The 18,440-nt window shown below is 49.8% G+C and overlaps 1 protein-coding gene across 4 annotated transcripts in view; it reads right to left on the reverse strand.

The window, feature by feature from the left end:
* Positions 1-18,440, reverse strand: part of LARP1 (La ribonucleoprotein 1, translational regulator) — an 81,496-nt gene that overhangs the window by 37,457 nt on the left and 25,599 nt on the right. The window contains exon 1 of one of the 4 annotated variants that reach the window (XM_070414539.1): positions 15,842-16,657. The exons of 1 other annotated variant lie outside the window; for it this stretch is intronic. In XM_070414539.1, the coding sequence (XP_070270640.1) occupies positions 15,842-16,277 (436 nt within the window). In that variant the 5' untranslated portion in view covers positions 16,278-16,657. Of the gene's footprint in view, positions 1-15,841; positions 16,658-18,440 lie in introns of those variants that run through there. 2 more of the 4 variants (XM_070414540.1, XM_070414538.1) reach the window with 2 other exon arrangements.

Below are 18,440 nucleotides of genomic sequence, written 5' to 3' on the forward strand. Positions count from 1 at the left end.
TTTTAAACTATGGCTACCAAAAAATAAGATTATACACGTGGCTTGCACTGTATTTCTATTACGCAGCACTGGCCTAAAAGGATATGGCTGCTTCACAGTATTAATGGTAGTTGGTGGGACAGATTATAGAGATTTGTTCTCTTTGCTAAAACATATTTGGACATCTTCTACAATAAATTGGTGTTGTTTTAGTAAGTTGAAAAGATTTCCCCTTCACAAGAAGTTAAAAGGCCCAACACACAATAGTGTTTCCCACCCTGCTTTGATAACCCAGAGCCAACCTCCTAACCCCCTCACATTGGCCTGGAGGCCATGCCTGAGAAATCACAAGGTCAGCATGGCTCTTTCCAACAGGCTGCAAGGGCCTGACAGATGTGAAGAGGAACGAACATTTCTGGGGGAATAGAGGCCAGGGCCTGGCTCATACCCACTCAGAATGGTCAAAGGACCAGAGCTGGGACCTCCAGGCTGGGCCACCGGGGGCCCAGAGATTCCTGCTGTCTAAAGGTTTGTGAGGGACTTTTCTGGTTGGGGTTTGTATATTTCTGTAGTCTGGGAGAACACAAAGCCAGATGACAAGTAAGGCAGGAATTCTAGAGGCAGCCTGCTATTGGCTGGAATCCCAGCTACTTACCAACTACTGCTCAGCCTTGAGCAAATTACTGTACCTCTCTGAACTCCTGGATGAGCAACTGCACCCAGGATCACACAAGCTATGAAAAATGAAGACCCAGTCAGAAGAAATGAGAGAGCGGGGCTGAAATCAGAATTTGGATCCCTACACTTTCATCTCAGGCAGCTTGCTCTGACCACTCAGTCCCCCAGCCTGCCCACCCTGAATATCTTACTTGAAATAAAAAAGCCAGCACACTTTCTGACAAGAAGTCAGGAATAGAAAGCTATGATATAAAAAGGCCAGGTCAGGCTCATTATTCATGCCCAGGTTCCACCATCCTTGCTCCAGCTCCTGCTGGTGCCCCCATGCTATTCACTCATCACCTCACTCCACCTCCATGCTGGGGCACGGAGCCTGGGACAGGCCAGGGGAAGTTGGTCTAGGCAAGGAAACACCAACTTCCTTAGCTCTGGGGCCAAGAGACCGAGAACCTGGAGAATAGACATCTGCCTGCCTCAGGCCACCATTCTGATTAATGGGCACAGTTCGACAAACTAAGCATCTGGACAGTTTAAGGAGAGAGGAATTAAGAAATAGCAACCAGAACACTTCCTCTTCAAGTGGCCTAGCCTCAGGGGGGGGAAAAGCTTTAAAAAAAAAAAAAATCAGACCCAAGTCACTATGCCATTATCCATTCCTTTCATCTCTTTCCTGGACTACTGCAGAAGCCTCCAATGAGGTCCCCGTTTCCAACCTGTCCTCCTGCTGCCCCGACCCCAGTCCAATCTCAACAGAACAGAGTAATCCTGAAGAAACAAGATCATGCCACCTCTCTCACTGTTTTCAGAACAGGACACAAACTTCCTAAGCCGGCCTCCAAAAGCCTCTTGCTTTTCTGCTTTTTTGAGCCCCTCACCTCTCTCTCACACAGGCCTCTACGTTTCTTGGAGAACTCTAAACTCATTACCACCGAGTACTTGATGTCCCTCTAGGCTAGAATGCTCATCACCAGGCTACCTATCAATGCCATCTTGGCTCACTCTTAGAGGCATTATTCCCTGACACCTTGATAGAAGCTGCCCCAGTCAAACCCGCCCACCCCAACACGTTTCTATTACAATGCCTTTCTTTCACAAAGCACTTACCACTATCAGAAACTGCCATATAGTATTAAAGGTGGCTGCAGATGAACACTTCTATGGAAAGGCAGGACCCATGTCCCCTTCCCTTCACTCTGCAGAATCTGTAACCTCTACCAACATAGTATGGTAAAGGTGATGCTGTGCCAGTGTGCAGGCCCAGGATCTCAGGATACTGACAGCATTTACTCCCTGTCTCTTGGAACGCCCTCTGAGAGCCCTAAGCCATAGGTAGTACTACCACGCGAACCCATCATGCTGGAGAGGGCACTCCAGTTCCAGCTGAAGTCAGCCTTCAGCCACCTCTGCCAAGGTACCAAACATGTGAGTGAAGCTGTGTGGACCTTACAGATCAGGACACCTGCCACCTTTACCACTGCTATGTAGAAAAGGATCACTTGGCTGAGCCCTGTCCAAATGCTGACCCACAAATCAGTGAATAAAATGGTTGTACTAACTTTTGGGGTGATTTGCTTGGCAGTGATAAGCAGAACTGCCTTCTTGGTTTACTGTATCTCCCCATTAGAATGTAAACTATGAGGGCAGGCTCCTTCAGTCTTGTTCCCATCAGAATCCCATGGTCTAATACTTAGTAGGTAATTTAATAAATATGAAATGAATGACTTTCACTTTGGTGGCAGTCAAGTTCCTTCCTTTCACACAAAGGGTAAGCTCAAGCCCTGGTGGTTCTCTAGATAAGCCTGAGGTCTCTGGATTCTCAGTTTCTTGAGATGGGTCAACTTCCCTTCTACTGAGACAGTTAATACTTTGACTCTGGCCTCCTCCCGACCTAGGTTCTAAACTTCAGGGCCAGAAGGTGGGTCTCAGCAACCACACAACTTAACCATGTACAGGATATGTCAGAATCTTCTCAATAATATTCCTGCTAAGAGATGAGCTACCCCTGTCTCCACACTTCTGAGGGCACCCACAACCTTTTGGGGCAGCCCATCTTAGCCCAGCATTTTCTAGAAGCCTATGTCAGAATGCCCCATGCCTAGGTAGAAGAATCCCATAGCCTTGGCCAAACTCTTGGGGATGACACTCAAAGCCAGTGCAATTGGGTGGGGAAATCAATCCCCGTTAGATGAAATTTTTCTCACCAATTGCAGTCTTGATCTCCAATTTGACATATCAAACTTAATTCTAGTGTGAAAGGACCTTGAAAGGTCTGGCTCAACCACCTTCATTTTCAGTAAAGGGAAAGGAAGTCCAAAAAGGTTCAGTAAGTGATCACCCAATGTATCTTAGCAAGTGAGTCAAACACCTGGGACTAGAAGACTGGTCTCCAGTTTTCCTGCCCAGATTCTCCACTCCTCCCTCCCCGCCTCCCCGCCTCCCCTTACAGGGCCCACACCACCAATTGTGAGGAGCAGCCCTGCCTTGGAGAAGCCTCTTTCCAGTGATTGTGGTCCCCAGAGAAAATGTAATGCTCCAATTAGTTCCAATGCTCCGAAAGCAGGACCATAATGCACAAGGCTTCTAGCCAGGGTCTTTCCCCTTTCTAGCCCAAGACACTATAACATCTGCCTTAGCTGGTCTCATACCTAACAGGGTGTCTGAGCTGGAAGGGACCTTAAAGATTGAGATCAAAGACTGTACCCATTTCACAGATGGGTGAAGGGAACAATGACTCATTGGGGCCGTACATAACCATTGCCCTTACAGCTCCAACCCTTAGCTCTCAGACAGCTTTTTACTGCTAGAACCTTAGGCCACAATGCCCAGAGGTGTCCTGTCTCTCCATCACATTTATTCTCCCTCAAAGGGGTAGTTAAGGAGTTCGCTCTAGAACTGCAATTTCTGCCTTAGGCCTTAAAGTCTTCCCTACCCTCTCCTCTCAAACTCTTCTCCCAGAGTATGCTCCTTAGCTCATAGGCTGGACACTGTCCTCTCTCCTTTGTACAATAAAACCCAGAAAGTCTGAGCCCATAGGCCTCACGCTGGCATCCTTGTTTAAAGGTAGGCTGCGTTGGACAGAGGCTGTTTGATCAGGTCGTCTCATTTTTTTCTGTAACAGCTTTATTAATATACTGTGCTACTCACCCATTTAAAGTATACAACTCAATGTTTTTGCTGTATTTTGGGGGGGAGGGAATATGTTCAGAGTTTGGCTTTTTAAAGAAAAACTGAAAATCTCTAGGTTTCCAGATGAATTTTCTTAATTTTAAAATCTAGGTGGTCACTTTAAACTGTTTTTCAATGCAAGGTCAAAATCTGTCAGTAGGCTGGACTGGACTTGCGGAGATAAGATGTAAGCTGCCCATTTGTGACTTCCAGGATATAAACCAAATCAAGCTGACATATGGTGACAGGAGATTTAACTCTGGGTAGTGGGCACATGAAACAATATACAGATCTTGTAACACAGAAACCCACACCTGAAATCTACATGTTCATGTTGACCAATGGCACCCCAATAAATAAATAAATAAAAACCAATCATGGAAGGAATGTGTCTTGTTTATCCCTGAATTCTGGGGCCTGACACCTAACTCAATATTTTCTGAATGAACAAGTCTAGGAAATTACTTTGCAAATTTGCAGCTGTAGGGCCACCCAAACTGTTCAAATATTATCACCACACCAAGAAATTCAGTATCTCCTGTGGCAGCTGAATACATCTGGGGGGGTGGGGGGGGGTTTCAAAGTTACTACTTGGCCAGAGCCAAAACCTACTAATGTCCTACCTCCCACAAGAGCTTCACCCATAGGGCTACATTAGGTCTACTCAAATGCTTTTCTCAGAACAGGCATTTCTACCCACCCCAAGCTTTGATTCTCTGGACAAAATAACCCTAGTTCCCTCAACTGTTCCCTCCTCACAGAAATGTGCATGTGTCCCAGTGAGCCACCCCCTTTGTGTATTCCTGATTTCCTGTCTCCCTCCCACATTCCCTAGAAGTAGCACCGGTCTCCCACACCCAACCTTGCTCTCACCATATCTAAGTTCCACCCCCTACACTCGGCTCCACTTCAGGCAAAACCCAAACCAGGCTACTATTCCATCCATGTAATTGGTCTCTTTTCCTCATATAGCTGTTAATATATATATACAGAAGAAAAGCAGAGACACAACCCAAAGTGGCAGAAAGACACCAAAGATGGAATGGGAGGGTTTCTATACAAAGCACCGAGCCCATCTCTCACTGACATTCTATCACTGGGCATTCCTAAGCACCGCATTGTGGGCTCCCCACTGCAGGACTGTACCCCCCAGTGATTCTTATATTCCCCTCCACTACGGAGTTGCATGACAGCCCAGGGCAGGGTCAGAAGAGCTGGCTCAAAGAAGCGGCATGGGCTGCCTTCCTGGGTAGGCTCAGGACCACACAGAAAGAATCATCAGGCAGAGGACCCAGGAAGCCAGGGAAGTTGGCTTTAGCACCTACCTTTGTTAGCAAACTGAAGACCCGGGTCAAATTCAGGTCTCAAAAGAAAACCATCAATACTCTTACAATTATCGCTTTTTATTTATTTTTTGCCAGACTCCAGCTAAGCACTCATATTCACCTAACTCACTTTCAACAATGATCCCACTATGTGGGCAACTATATATAACTCCATTTACTGAAGCCCAGAAGTTACACCAAGGGCACTCAGTTGGTAAATGGCTGGGTTGACTGAGTTTAAAGTTCATGTTCAACTACCCCATTCTGCTTTTTCCTCCAGAGGTGGAGTAAAAACAGAACTGGAGTGGGAACCAAGAGACTTGGGTTCAAGTCTCAGCCTTGCTTTGAATTGACTTATTTTGAACAAATCCTATTTCCTTTCTGGGCCTTTAGTACCTAAACTGTGAGAGGTTTAGATTCAATGATCTACAGGGTCCCTTCCAGCTCTATATTCCTTCTCTGAAAGGAGGGGAAAGAAACCCAAGCCCCTTGAGGGCACAGCAATAGGAACAGAGTTGACAACTGGACACGGGGCTGCAGAAGCCTAACTCTCTATACTTTCTCAGGAAATCACTACAACAGCTAAAGTCAGCTTAGGGGAGGTGGCTCTGATAGAAGGAAACCTTGTACACGTTGCTACCTGTGTAAGAACCTGCAGGGCCAAATTGCAGTGACTGGTAGCAGGCAGCCTGGATGCAGAGTCCTGCCACACGGGTGCCTCCCCTGGTGGAGGTGGGAACTGCCACATGGAAGCCTGTCTCCCTGCCACTGCTTCCAAGGCCACCACCTCTTCCTGTCTAGCTAGCCCTCTACAGCAGACACAAGCAGACTGGAGGCTCTAAGCTCAAGCATGAGCTCAACCTAGGCCAGTCCTTCAGCAACTGTGCTTCTTCCAGCAACTGAGATGAATTACAGCTAATCTGGCCTTCTGAAAGGTCAGAGAAATCCCATAAACCAGAGCCGCTCCCTACACCCTTTAAGGATGACAGCTGATAATCGCCCAAGAACTACAATTCAGGATGACTTGGAAGCCTGTTCCCTTTTATAATCTGGGAACATTGCCCCAAAGGATCAGGAAGGAAACTCCAAGCCATCTTAATTTCTTAAATTAAGAGGCTCTGCCACATGGCCAGAGTGATCTTTCAAAAGAAAATATCTGACTATGCCACTTAAAATCTTCAATGACTCTCAATTACCTTCCTATTCAAATCAGAATTTACCTTCCCAATCATCTAATTACAACCACAGGGAATTATTCAGTTCCCTGAACCCCAGGTCCTTTCCTCTACCAAGAATGAGCTCTCTTACCAGACCTTTTCTCAGGTAACTCCTACCCATTCTTCCCATTCCAGCTTAGTCATTGCTTCCTCCAGAAAGCCTTCTCTGACCTACATTGGTTGGGTGCCCCTCCTGCACTCCCGAGAGCCCCATACCATTCTTACACAGTACCTTCCATACTGGATCGTGCGTGCATGCTCCTTGCCAACACAGACTTTTATTATTCACTGTGGCATCTGTATGCAACTCAAAATGTGCTGAATGCTGCTGTTAAAGTGTGAGATTCATCTATTCATTCCCTAATTAAATGTTCACCAAGCTGCCTACTATTGTGCCTGGTATGTTGTAGGTGCTGAGAATACAGCAGTGGTCAAATACCAAAGTCTCGGACCCAATGGTGATAATAGCTAAGAAGGAAGATGAAGCAGGGTAAGAGAGATGGGGCTGTGGAGTAAGAGGTGGCAGTGTGCTATTTTATATAGGGTGGTCTGAGAAGACCTCTCCATCACATTGATATATGAACAGGAACCAGAAGAAAGTGAGGGTGTGAGCCATGTGGCTATCTAGGGGGAAGAGCACTCCAGAACAAAAGCCAGAGAATGTGCCTCAGGGAAAGCAATGTGGCTGGCAGGTAAAAGTGGGGGGGAATGTCAGAGCTTGGGGAGAAGGATGGTATGGGGAGCCAGATCAAGCAGTCTTATAGGATATGCTGAGGCCTCTGATTTTACTCCCCTATAATAAAATGCCTTAAGAGCGGTTTGAGCAAGAGTGACAGACCAGTTGGGAGGCTGCTAAACAATCTAGATGGGAAAGCAATGCTGTGTGGACCAGGCGGCAACAGAGGAGGTGGTAAGAAGCATTTAGCTTTGGATACAGGTTCTTTTGGGAGCCAAAGGGATGTAAATTAGATGTGAGGTGATAGAGAAATAGAGAAACAGTCAAGGATGAGCCCAAGGCTTATCATATAAAAACAGAGCTGCTTATTAACACGTTATGCGCCATGTCAGTCACCGGTGACTGACACTATACCTTCCGTTTGGACCTCATCAGTCTCTGGCCGCCAGCATATTGATGAAATCTGAGAGCGCAGACTAAACAGAAAGGAAGACAAAAACAGGCTTGGCGCTTAACGTGTTAACCTCTCCTGAGCCTCATTTTCCTGATCTGTGAAGTAGGCATAAAAAGCTCACCTGCTGAGATTACATGGACAGAACATGGAAAACACCCAGTAAATGCTAACTATGATATCACCATTATTAATCTCAGGGTTTTCAGGAGCTTCAATAAACTGTGTGTGACAAGGAAAGCAAAAACCATACACAGACCAGGTGGATGAATCATCCACCAGGTGGCCCATGCTATTTCTTAGAGTCAACTCTTCTGACCCTGCCCTGGGCTGTCATGCATCTCTAGAGTTGGGGCGGGGAGAGGGATTGAAGAATCACTGGGGGGTACAGTCCTGCAGTGAGGAGCCCACAATGCGGTGCTAGGAATACCCTGTGATAGAATGTCAGTGAGATATAGGCTCGATGCTTTGTACAGAAACCCTCTCATTCCATCTTTGGTGTCTTTTTGCCACTTTGGGTTGTGTTTCTTTGCTTTTCTTCTGCATATATATTAACAGCAATATGAGGGAAAGAGACCAATTACATGGATGGAATAGTAGCCTGGTTTGGGTTTTGCCTGAAGTGGAGCTGAGTGTAGGGGGTAGAACTGAGACTCCCAGCCACTGTGGGACTTCAGTTCCTCTGAAAGGCTTGCAACTTAACTTTAAAGCAGGGAAGAGAAAAGGCTACCTTGAATAGCATTATGTCTGGAGGACAATTTTTGAAGGTTATTACAGAGTACCCTATAAACAAGGCTTCTGATGGAGGGGTCATTGAATTTCCCAACAGTAACCCAAACTGAGATTGGGGAGCCCTTCACCATACATGACATTCATACATCAAGCTGTACAAAATTCATCAGTTAAGGTCCACACTCCTCACTACCCACCCACCCCCATCAGGACTTTGCTAATCCAAAGGGGCAGCCAAAAAAAAAGTACCACGTCAAGACTGTCCTGATTCTGAAAAACTCCCGGAGAGAGACGCCCTAAGCTATCTGTCACAGGAAGTTAGCCAGTTGGTTCTAGTACCTATCACAAATAATGCTACTTAAAAATTAAGCTAACTCCTGATTATACATCCTCTTTTAGGAAAGGCATGGATAACCTCTCAGAATAGGTGATTACCTCTAACTAGATATATCTAGCTTGGGAATGCATCTTCTGGAATATAAATCACTTACGTATGTGTGGAACATTTTACTTTTTATTGATTTTAGAGAGAGGAAGGGAGAAAGAAAGAAAGGAAAGGAAAGGAAAGGAAAGGAAAGGAAAGGAAAGGAAAGGAAAGAAAAGAAAAGAAAAGAAAAGAAAAGAAAAGAAAAGAAAAGAAAAGAAAAGAGAGGGAGGGAAAGATCTGTTGCTTTCCACATACGCAACAGGATGGAACCCATAAACTTGGTATTTGCCTTAACTGGGAATCGAACCTGACACTTTTTGTTTTGGTTTGGTTTTTTTAAAAAATTTATTTTTTTAATTGATTTCAGAGAAGGGAGAGGTGAGAAAGAAACATCAATGATGAGAGAGAATCATTGATTGGCTGTCTCCTGCATGCCCCTAACCAGGGATTAAGCTCGAAACCCAGATATGTGCCCTTGACCGGAATCAAACCCAGGACCCTTCAGTCTGCAGGCCACCAACGCTCTATCCATTGAGCCAAACGAGCTAGGGCAAACCCAGCACTTTTTGGTGTAGTACAGGATGATGCGCCAACCGAGCCACACTGGCCAGGGCTTGTATGGGACATTTTAACTTCTGAACTGAGCTCCCCCATACTCAGTATCAATTTGATTCTCAAAAGAATCTCAGCATAAGGGTTAGTTCCATTCTGTGAATAAAAAAACAGAGGTGAGGCAAGCTTAGATCACTAAGTGAGAGCAGAGAGAAGTATTTTGCCCATGTTCTGAATTAAACCCCATCACCTACCCCTTTGCCCCATTGTTTCCTAATATTTTCACCAGCCAGGTATCAAAACTTGTTTCCTATCATGAACCCCCAGCAAAGTAAGGCTGAGCTCTCTCCTGGCCACTCCCTTAGGTCACTCTGGCCCAGCCAGGGAGGTTTGTGAGCCCAGATTGAGGCACCTGTGAGCCCTCTTGAGGTCCCAAAACTCTAATTACCCCCTTTGAGCTTGTCTTGGATTTTGCAAACAGGGACACTCCCATCTGCCAAGCTCTCCATTTTAAAGAGGTTTTTGTGGTTTCAGGCCGGGCTCCACCTCTTCTCCCTACCCACCTCCCAAAGGGAGGGAAACAGTGCTGAGCTGAGTAACAGCTATAAAACTCTTGCCTAGGTCCCATTCCAAATGCGATGGGTCAGCCAAGAGACTCTGCCTCTTGGGAGAGTCAGAGTTCAAGACATGAAAGTACCCACCACCTCCCAAGGGCCTGGAACCACCTCCTAACGACCCCTAACCCCTTCCTCTCTAGCAGGCACTCACCTCCCAGCTGGTGTAAAACTCAAACTCCCTGCCCAGGAGAGGGGGCCTGGGAGCTGGAGATTGCAGGTGAAGACCTCTCCTACCTCTTCCCTAATTGTGTGCATTCTTTAGAAAAGGAGAAAGTGATCTGAACTACAGGAAAAGAGGTGTAAGCCCTCATTTATCTAGGCCAGCGGTTCTCAACCTGTGGGTCGTGACCCCTTTGGGGGTCGAACGACCCTTTCACAGGGGTCGCCTAAGACCATCTGAAAACACATATATAATTACATATTGTTTTTGTGATTAATCACTATGCTTTAATTATGTTTAATTTGTAACAATGAAATTAGGGGTCACCACAACACGAGGAACTGTATTAAAGGGTCGCGGCATTAGAAAGGTTGAGAACCACTGATCTAGGCTAACCCAGCAGTTCTTAGCCAAAAGAACTGATTATCTCTCTCTCTATATAAAAGACAAGTGACCAGAACGCCGAACGACTAGAACGACTGGTCCCTATGACGCACACTGTGGCCAGCCAACAGGTCAATTGGGGGATGCCCCCTCCCCCGCCCCCCCCCCCCACCCCCGCACCGGCTGATGCGGGATCTGGGGCAGGGCCAGCACACCAACCTCCTGTAGCCCCTCCCCCTGGCTGGCACTCCCCAATCCTGATTGGGGAAGGGGCCGGCAGGCCAACCGCCCAAGGTTGCTCGCCCCTGCTGGCCCCACCCCAATCGAGCCCCAATCAGGGACGGGCCGGTGGCCAACCTCTGAGGCCCGTCCCCCTACTCTCCACAGCCCAATGGGGCAAGCCTGGCCAGCTGGACCCCACCCATGCATGAATTCGTGCACCAGGCCTCTAGTATTATACAATCAGTGATGGAGCTTAAACAAAAAAAAAACAATCACAAAACCACTATCATCCCTGACAAATAACTCTTTAATACAATATAATGATCAGATCTCCTCAACATCACCAAAATGTCTTATAACTGGTTTGTTCGAATTGGGATCCAAACAAGATCCACACAGTATATCTGATGTTTCAACTCTTCTCATCTGTAACAGTTGCTTTTTAAAATGCCATTTACTGACTGATAAAATAATCTGTGCTATAGAATTCCACACATTCAGGAGTAGGATAACTTCTACCTCATGGTCAATCAATGTGTTTCTCTAACCCCACAGAACTACGGTTCTATTGGGTTTAGGTTCAATTTTTATTTGGGGAGGCAGGATTTTTATAGACAGTGCTGTGTATTTTCTACTATAGCATTGTAAGGCACATACATAATGTCTGGTTTTCCACAATGTTTGATATGCACCCCCAAGTGAACAGCCTAAGTTCCTGGAGCAAAAGTGAAACTCCAGCCCTGAGTTTGGATTCAAAACTGGAGTTTTTCCTACTACAGGAGGTATAAACACACACATTTAAAAGAAAAGAAAAAAAAAAAAAAGAAAAGCTCTGCTTTGGCTTCTTTCTTTTGTGGGGAGAGGTTTTATGTAAAAAGTGTTTTTGATACAAAAAACAAAACAAAACAAAAAAAAAAACCCTGACACTTAGACCTAACCCAATTCTTTCATTTTACAGAAGAAACAGAGAAAGCATGGGGGTTGCTGGTTTCCATAATGCAGGCCATGAACAGAATCAGAAGTGGAACAGATCCTAATAATGGTGATCATTTACTATTTAAAAAAAAATTAAAACTGCAATTATTAAGTAAGTAGCACTTAACAGATACTCTGAGCTTGACACTATGCTACGGGCTTTATTAATATCACCTTCTTTAATTCTCATGACCTTCTGAAATAGTTAACTATCATTTTCTCATTTTGAGAGTATCAGTGGCTCAGAGAGACTGAGTAATTCACCCAGGATTGCACAGCAAGTTAAATGCAAAGCTGGATATATACAAATATAGAATCATTAGGTTGCACAACTGAAACTAATATAATATTACATGACAATTATATCTCAATAAAGAAAAAGCAGCAGCAGCTGGAGCTCAAAAGTGCAGTCTGTATGATTCCAGGCAAAGCTCTTACTTGCATCCAGTCTACTTCTAATGGTGGGGAAGGAGGAACCAGGAGCTGAAGTAGGTCTGAGGCTATGAGGAAGGTCTTCACACAGATATGCAGATGCCCCACCCAGTGCAAAGGTGTGGGAGACCTGAGGAAGGGCCCAAACCCAGGAAGGAAAGTAAAGAAAGGGAATAGAAGGTTTATTTGAGGCAAGTTCAGTGGGGCGGAGGGTCCCTGGGGTTGTCATGGGCTAGCCAAGATTAGCTATACTTCAAAGGGACACAGAAAAAAGTGACACCCAGAACATAAACACTCAAGTCTCGGACCCTGCCCCTGACTTTCCTTTAAAGAGAAATCAAGAAAAAGACTTCAGCATTGGTTAGTTTTAAGTCAAAGGTGCTACAAAACCAACCCACTGATTCCCACACTGAGGTGAGTGGAGGCTTCTAGTGAATGAAGATACATTCTCAAAGTCTCAACATGCATTTAGTACACTTTTACTTCAGTCACAATGGCCTTTTCCCCACAGCCCGGAGAGCACACGTGCACTCTCCCAAAAGATAATCTTAATGAAAGGCAAATAAACAAGTTAAAACTTATTTTTAAAACAGTCATCACACCACATTCCAAAGCAAAAATAGCCAATTCTTTGGGTAACCAACATTTAAGATTATCCATACCATGCTCTTTTTGTCTGTAGATAAACAAAAGTCCATATTTAAGGAGATGATCCCATATATTTCCTGGAGTACTGATACAATACCAGAAAGAGCAAATGTTCTCCAACTCCCTCTTTTTACAAGTGGAGAAAATGGAGACCCAGAAAAAGTCCCGGAAAGTCCCATAGTCTCAGTCTCCCAGACATGGCATAACAGCTACATGCCAGGCACTGGGCTAAATAAATGCTTTACATATATCATGGTGAATGCTCACAACAGCCCCAAGAAGCAGATAAATCATGATTTAACCCCTAGTACACAAATGGGGAAGCTGAGGCACAGAATGGTTAAGGAACTTATTGTCCAAGGAGGCACAGCTAGACATGGTAAGAGCTGGCATTTGAACCCATGCAGTTTTGACCCCAGAACTTTTGCTATATATCATTTCTGCTTTTAACTAAGACATCCTGTGTCTCTTGTACTTAGAGTTGTGGCTAGGATAAATATAAATTGTGTGTGTGTGTGTGTGTGTGTATATATATATATATATACACATACATATATAAAATTTTTTTCAAAATATTCTAGGGGATGGAAACATAAAAAGCCAAAATGCAAATCCCAAGATTGGAAACAACAAATATAAGACACAGAGGCTTAAGCCAGAAAAGAGAAACCCAAACAAGGGGGGAATATGGAAAAATACCTTTCATTACTAGTTACTGCACGTGTCCCTTAAAGAACTAAAACACTAGCATCTGAGCCAAAAGGAGAGCTAAAAATAGGCATTTGCAGCAAGCTTTGGAAAGCCTTTAGCCTGCTTCTGAGGGACTCATTTCTGTAGACTCCCAAAAACATGCATCACAAAACGCAAAATTCCCAAGACCACACTGCCACGCCACTGGTGTCACATTTAAACTTGTCCAAACTGCAAATAAAATCAGGGCTGGAAAAGGGCCTTAGAGTTCCAGGTAGACGCCAAAGAAAGGCCCATCTAACCTTACCAGACAAGTCAATCACAAAATTCTCCCTCAAAAAGCATCTGAGCCCTAACTACAGGCTTAAACAGAAGTTTATAAATTAATTCAGTTAGTCTGTCAGAGACTATTCCAAACCCAACGAGTAGACAATCTTTTGCCTCAAGATTTCAGAAAAACAAGCACCGAGCAAATCTACCCGACTCAGAATTTTGTTTTGGGCATTTAAAGCAAGTTGTCTTCTCCACTTGGAGGAAAAGGTGAGATGAGATGTCAGCCAAACTGTCTTCTTCCCACGATCAATAACCCCAGTGACGCACCCTATCAAGGGCCCCTGGACTTGCACAAAATACCAGCTCAGGCACACAATACCACCTGATGTCATGGCTGATTTAAAACCCACAAGGCAGGTTCACCATTGGCTAAGCAGCAGCAGCCGCCAGGGTGAGTAGCCCCATTTAAACTTCTGAGGAGTGCTCTCTCCTGGGGATGATTATACCCCTTTGAATTTAAAGAGGGGAAGGACCAAAGAGTGTCTTAAAGCTGCTTTCCCTCCCTCCCTCCCTCCCTCCCTCCCCCCTGTAGGTGGATCAGGAGGGATATGCAAGAAAATGGAGGTTTCAGCACTGCCCTTTGCATAAGAGGGCTCTGGAGGGAAAGGGGGGGGAAGGGCAGAAGGAAGAGCACGGTTTGAGGTACTTTAGTAAACCCCAAATGTCCCCTCCTCCGAATGAAGCAATCTTAAAAGAAATAAAAATTGCAACACGCCATTTTCAGAATTAACTGTTCTGGTTTTCCTAGGACTACCAGTGATTCCACTCCCTTGCATGTGAAGGCAGTAAGATCCCTTCAACTTGCCCCATTCTGATGGTTGAAAGCCGTCAGCCTCAACCGGCGACTGCAGGAGGGGAGGAGTTTTGAACCAGCACTAGAGCCACGGCCACAGGCCATCATTCGGCTACAATCGGGTTGTGGTCCTGGCCAACTTCAAAAGGACCCAAAACCAAAGAATCCAGACGCCTGCACGACGCCCCTCCGCGCCAGCACGGCAAAGGGAGCAGAGGGCGTGCGCCCAGCCCAGACGCCGGCTATTCTCGGCACAGGGAGGCCCAGACGAGCCTCCATGTTAGCACCGCCTCTCGCCCCGCGCTGACACGGCTCCCGGAGGATTCCCTGCACCTCCGCCTCCCCGGGGACCCGGCCCAAGAGGACCCAGAAATCCAGGGAGCGGGAGCGCGCCGGTCGGCGGCCACATGCCGCTCCCCGCGCGGGAAGGCACCACGTTGTCCCGCTGCGGAGGAATGCCGGGAAGGGGGGCCGCGCACTCACACTCGCGCACACGCACACTCCCGACCGCGCCTCCGGCCGGCACCCGCCTTCCACCCCCCGCGTCGCGGCGGGCGCCGAACGCACAGGCCGAGCGGCCGCGAGCAGCCCGCGGACCGGCGGCGCATGGCGCCCAACTGTCACCCTCCCGCCCGGCCCGGCCACTCCCTCCCCCGCCGCCCCACGCCCCGCGTGCACCGCCAGCCCCCTCGCTCGCCCCGCACTTCCCGCCCGCCCCTTGACTGGGTTCCCCGGACACCGGCCGCCCGGCTCCCTCAAGGCGGAAGGTCCCCGGGATCGAGGAGGGAAACCCCCGACTTCAATGACACGTTGGGTTTCCTCTTCTCGCCATTCTCTCCGTCACCGACCCCGCAAGCCGTCACCAATGGCGATTCTACTGCCTGATGCCATGCACTCGAGAACAAAAGTTGTTAACTTCTCAATCCCGAGCCCGTGAGCTCATCGCCGGCCCTTGTGCGGCCCGTGACATGAGCTCGTTGAACATCTACAACGTGGGGCTCGCAACGCTACCGAAGCGGGGAGCGTGGGGCGGAGTGGGGAGAGGGGGCTCCCCGAGGAAGGCTGGGGCTGGAAACCGTCTCTCTCAGACCACGCGGCGGCGAGAGCTCTTTTCACCGAAACCAGCGCCACCCGCTCCCGGCGAGGTAGGCCCGGGCCACGCCGTTGCCCACGAACCGCTGCGGCCCGGAGCCTCGGCCCTCCCGCGGGGCCGGCTCCCGAGCGCGCCTGGGGGGAGTGCTCGGCGACCCGAATTAGCCAGGAAGCGATAAAAAATAAAAATCCCGAGTCACCGCGACCAGCGGCGGACCCCGGAGGCCGCTGGGGGAGGGGGCCCGTGTCCCCGGAAGAGGCCCCGCACCCAGGACCGCCAGCGGGAGACCCACCTGGGAGAGACTGTCCGTTCACCGCGGCCAGCACCGGCGGGAGCGCGTTCTTCGTCCACGGGTTCACCTTGGGCGGAGGGGCCTCCACGAAGTCTCGGCGCCCGGCGCCCGCGGCTCCGGCCACTCCTCCGCCAGCGCCCGGCTCCCCGCCGCCCTCCTCCCCGTCGCTGAAGGCCAGGCCCTCCGCGCCGGGCGGCTGAGGCGGCCGCGGGCTCTCGCGCTCCAGCTGCCCGCTGCCCTCCTTGTGTGGCTTGGCGCAGGGGGGCCGCGGTCTCCGGCCGCCGCCGTCCGGCTCACCCCCGCCGACGTCGTTCGCCCCGGGCTCGCCCTGGCCCTCGGGCGGCGGCGGCGGCTTCTTCCTCACCAGCCCCCCGTGCTCCTCGGCCTGCAGCAGCGGAGCGCCTCCCGGCAGCAGCGGCTCCACCTGAGTGGCCATCTGCGCGCCCGCCCCCCCGGAGAAGCCGGGCGCGCCGGAGGGGGCCTCCCCCGCCTCGAACTCGGCTCTCGGGACGCCCGCGACGCCTTCCTCCGGGGCGCTGGGCCCCAGTCTCTGCGGAGAAGGGTCGGGGTTCACGCTAGGCGCGGCCTCCCTCCCGGTCGGATGCAGCCGCCGTAGATCCGAGGACCGCTGGCGGGGCGGGGGGGGGGAGGAAGGCCCCCCACTCTGCGGTCCAGGCCTCCTTGGCGCGCGTCCCCCCCCGCCCGTTCGGCGCGAGGCACCCCCCGGAGCCTGGCAGGCTTCTCGTCCCGTCCCTCCCTCCCCCCCGCCGCCGGGGCGGCCCGGGCTTCCCGGCTCGGGGGCTGCAGCAATATGGACGGACGGGGGAGAGGCGCGGCGAGCCGAGCCGACCACGCGATCCGCGGCAGGCGGCGGGCGGGCGCGCGCCTCGCGTCGCGGCGGGCGAGGGGAGGGACGGCGCGGCGGGGGCGCGCCCGCTGGGGCCGACCCTGGGCGACGGGCGGGCGGCGAAGGCGGCGGGAGCGCGCGCGCACGGCCTCGCGGGCCCGCCCCTGGCCCCGCCCCTCGCCTCCGAGTCCTCGGAGCACCTCCCCGGCTCTGGGGTGCGGGGTGCACAGACCCGACGGGGGCGAGCACGTGCCTGATGCAATTCGGAAGGGGGGGCGGTCAGGAGAGAGGCTGCAGGCATGGGAGGGGGGCGGGTGGAAAGGGGAGGTGTCTTAAAGGGCCAACGCCTGAGAGCGGCCGCAGGTGGAGCACATGGGCGCGGGCCACGCGGCTGGCCCGGCCTGCTCACGCTTTTTAGGTTGGGTGCTCCAGGTTCAGGGAAAGGAACTATTAATGTCACCTTCGACTTACGGGATGAGGGGGGGGGGGGTTGCCCCTCTACCCCAAAGACGCGCGAGGCCGCCGGTTCCCTCGGGCCTGGCCCCGCCCGGGTGACCTTGGGCGAGCCGCCCTCACCCCCGCGGGCTGTGCTCTGGTCCCGCAGACCCCGCGGGCACGGAGGTGGGTTTGACGCCGGGTCCGGAGGCGGGTCCTGAAGCCTAGAGGAAGGCTTGCGGCGCCTACGAAGTGGGAATTGAATCACCAGCAGCTCCCAACCCGGCCGAACTCCCGAAACTGGGTTTTTAGGGGCAGGAAATGTCTTTTCTTTCAAGCGGGTTTCATTTTTTCTCTAAGACATTGCTTGGGGCAGAGTTAGACCAACTCGTGATTGCGACTCCTGAGGTCTGAGATTTTATCCCGGCCCTTGCGGACTCCGCAGCAGTCACTAGCTCACCGGGCCTCAGTTTCCCTATTGTACAACGAACGAGTGGGGTATGACTGGTTTCGAATTTTCGTGCGCGCTCATTTCAATCAATATTTACAGACCTCGTACTGTGGGGGCCTTTGGGTTCTAGGAAACCCAGGTTTAGCAATAAACCAGGCTAACAAAGTCCCTATCCTCATGGAGTGTACATTTAAGGTGGAGAAAGAGACAATAAAAGTATGTGATAAACAAGTTCTTGCCTAGTATCTGTGAAGACAGTAATAGGTTAGACTATTTCAGCTACTTTAGTTTGGACAATAAGGGGAAATTTTGAACGCAGATTCCACAGCATTTGAAATCAGGCCTATCTGGGATTAAACCCAGAAATCTGCATGTCTAATAAGACTCCTTAGGTGCTTACCCACCAGGTGGTCCCACACTTCACTCGGAGACGTTCTGGCCTCTGACTGGGATCAGGCTGTGATCCCACCTGCTCAAGACAGAGCAGCCTGGAAATGTTGGCAGTCTCCCAGACAGTTAGAACTCGCAACCTGCTTATTGAAAAGCTTCTTGGAACTGCCCCACAGGCCAAGGCTGGTTGTAGGGCTGCTGTAACCAGGAGAGGTGCTGGTGGGGACAATCTGATGTCTAATCCCAACTCTCCCGTAACTTGAACTCTGCGAGGTGGCCAACTCTTCACACTTCCTTGGTCCCCTTTGCTGGTGGAAAAAATGGGGGTAAATAATGCCTGACTTGCTTCTACCCTCTGAGCTTTTGTGGGGAGTCAAGTAAGACAATGTAAGTCAAAGAGCTGTGTAAATTACAGAGACTGAGGCCAGTGTTTCAAAAGAAGTACTAAAGGCTGGCACCATTTGGGGGCTCAGCCC

This window comes from Myotis yumanensis, unplaced genomic scaffold (genome assembly GCF_028538775.1).
Source record: "Myotis yumanensis isolate MYYU_CA2020_CCGP unplaced genomic scaffold, mMyoYum1.0.hap1 SCAF_5, whole genome shotgun sequence".
Classification (NCBI taxonomy): domain Eukaryota; kingdom Metazoa; phylum Chordata; class Mammalia; order Chiroptera; family Vespertilionidae; genus Myotis; species Myotis yumanensis.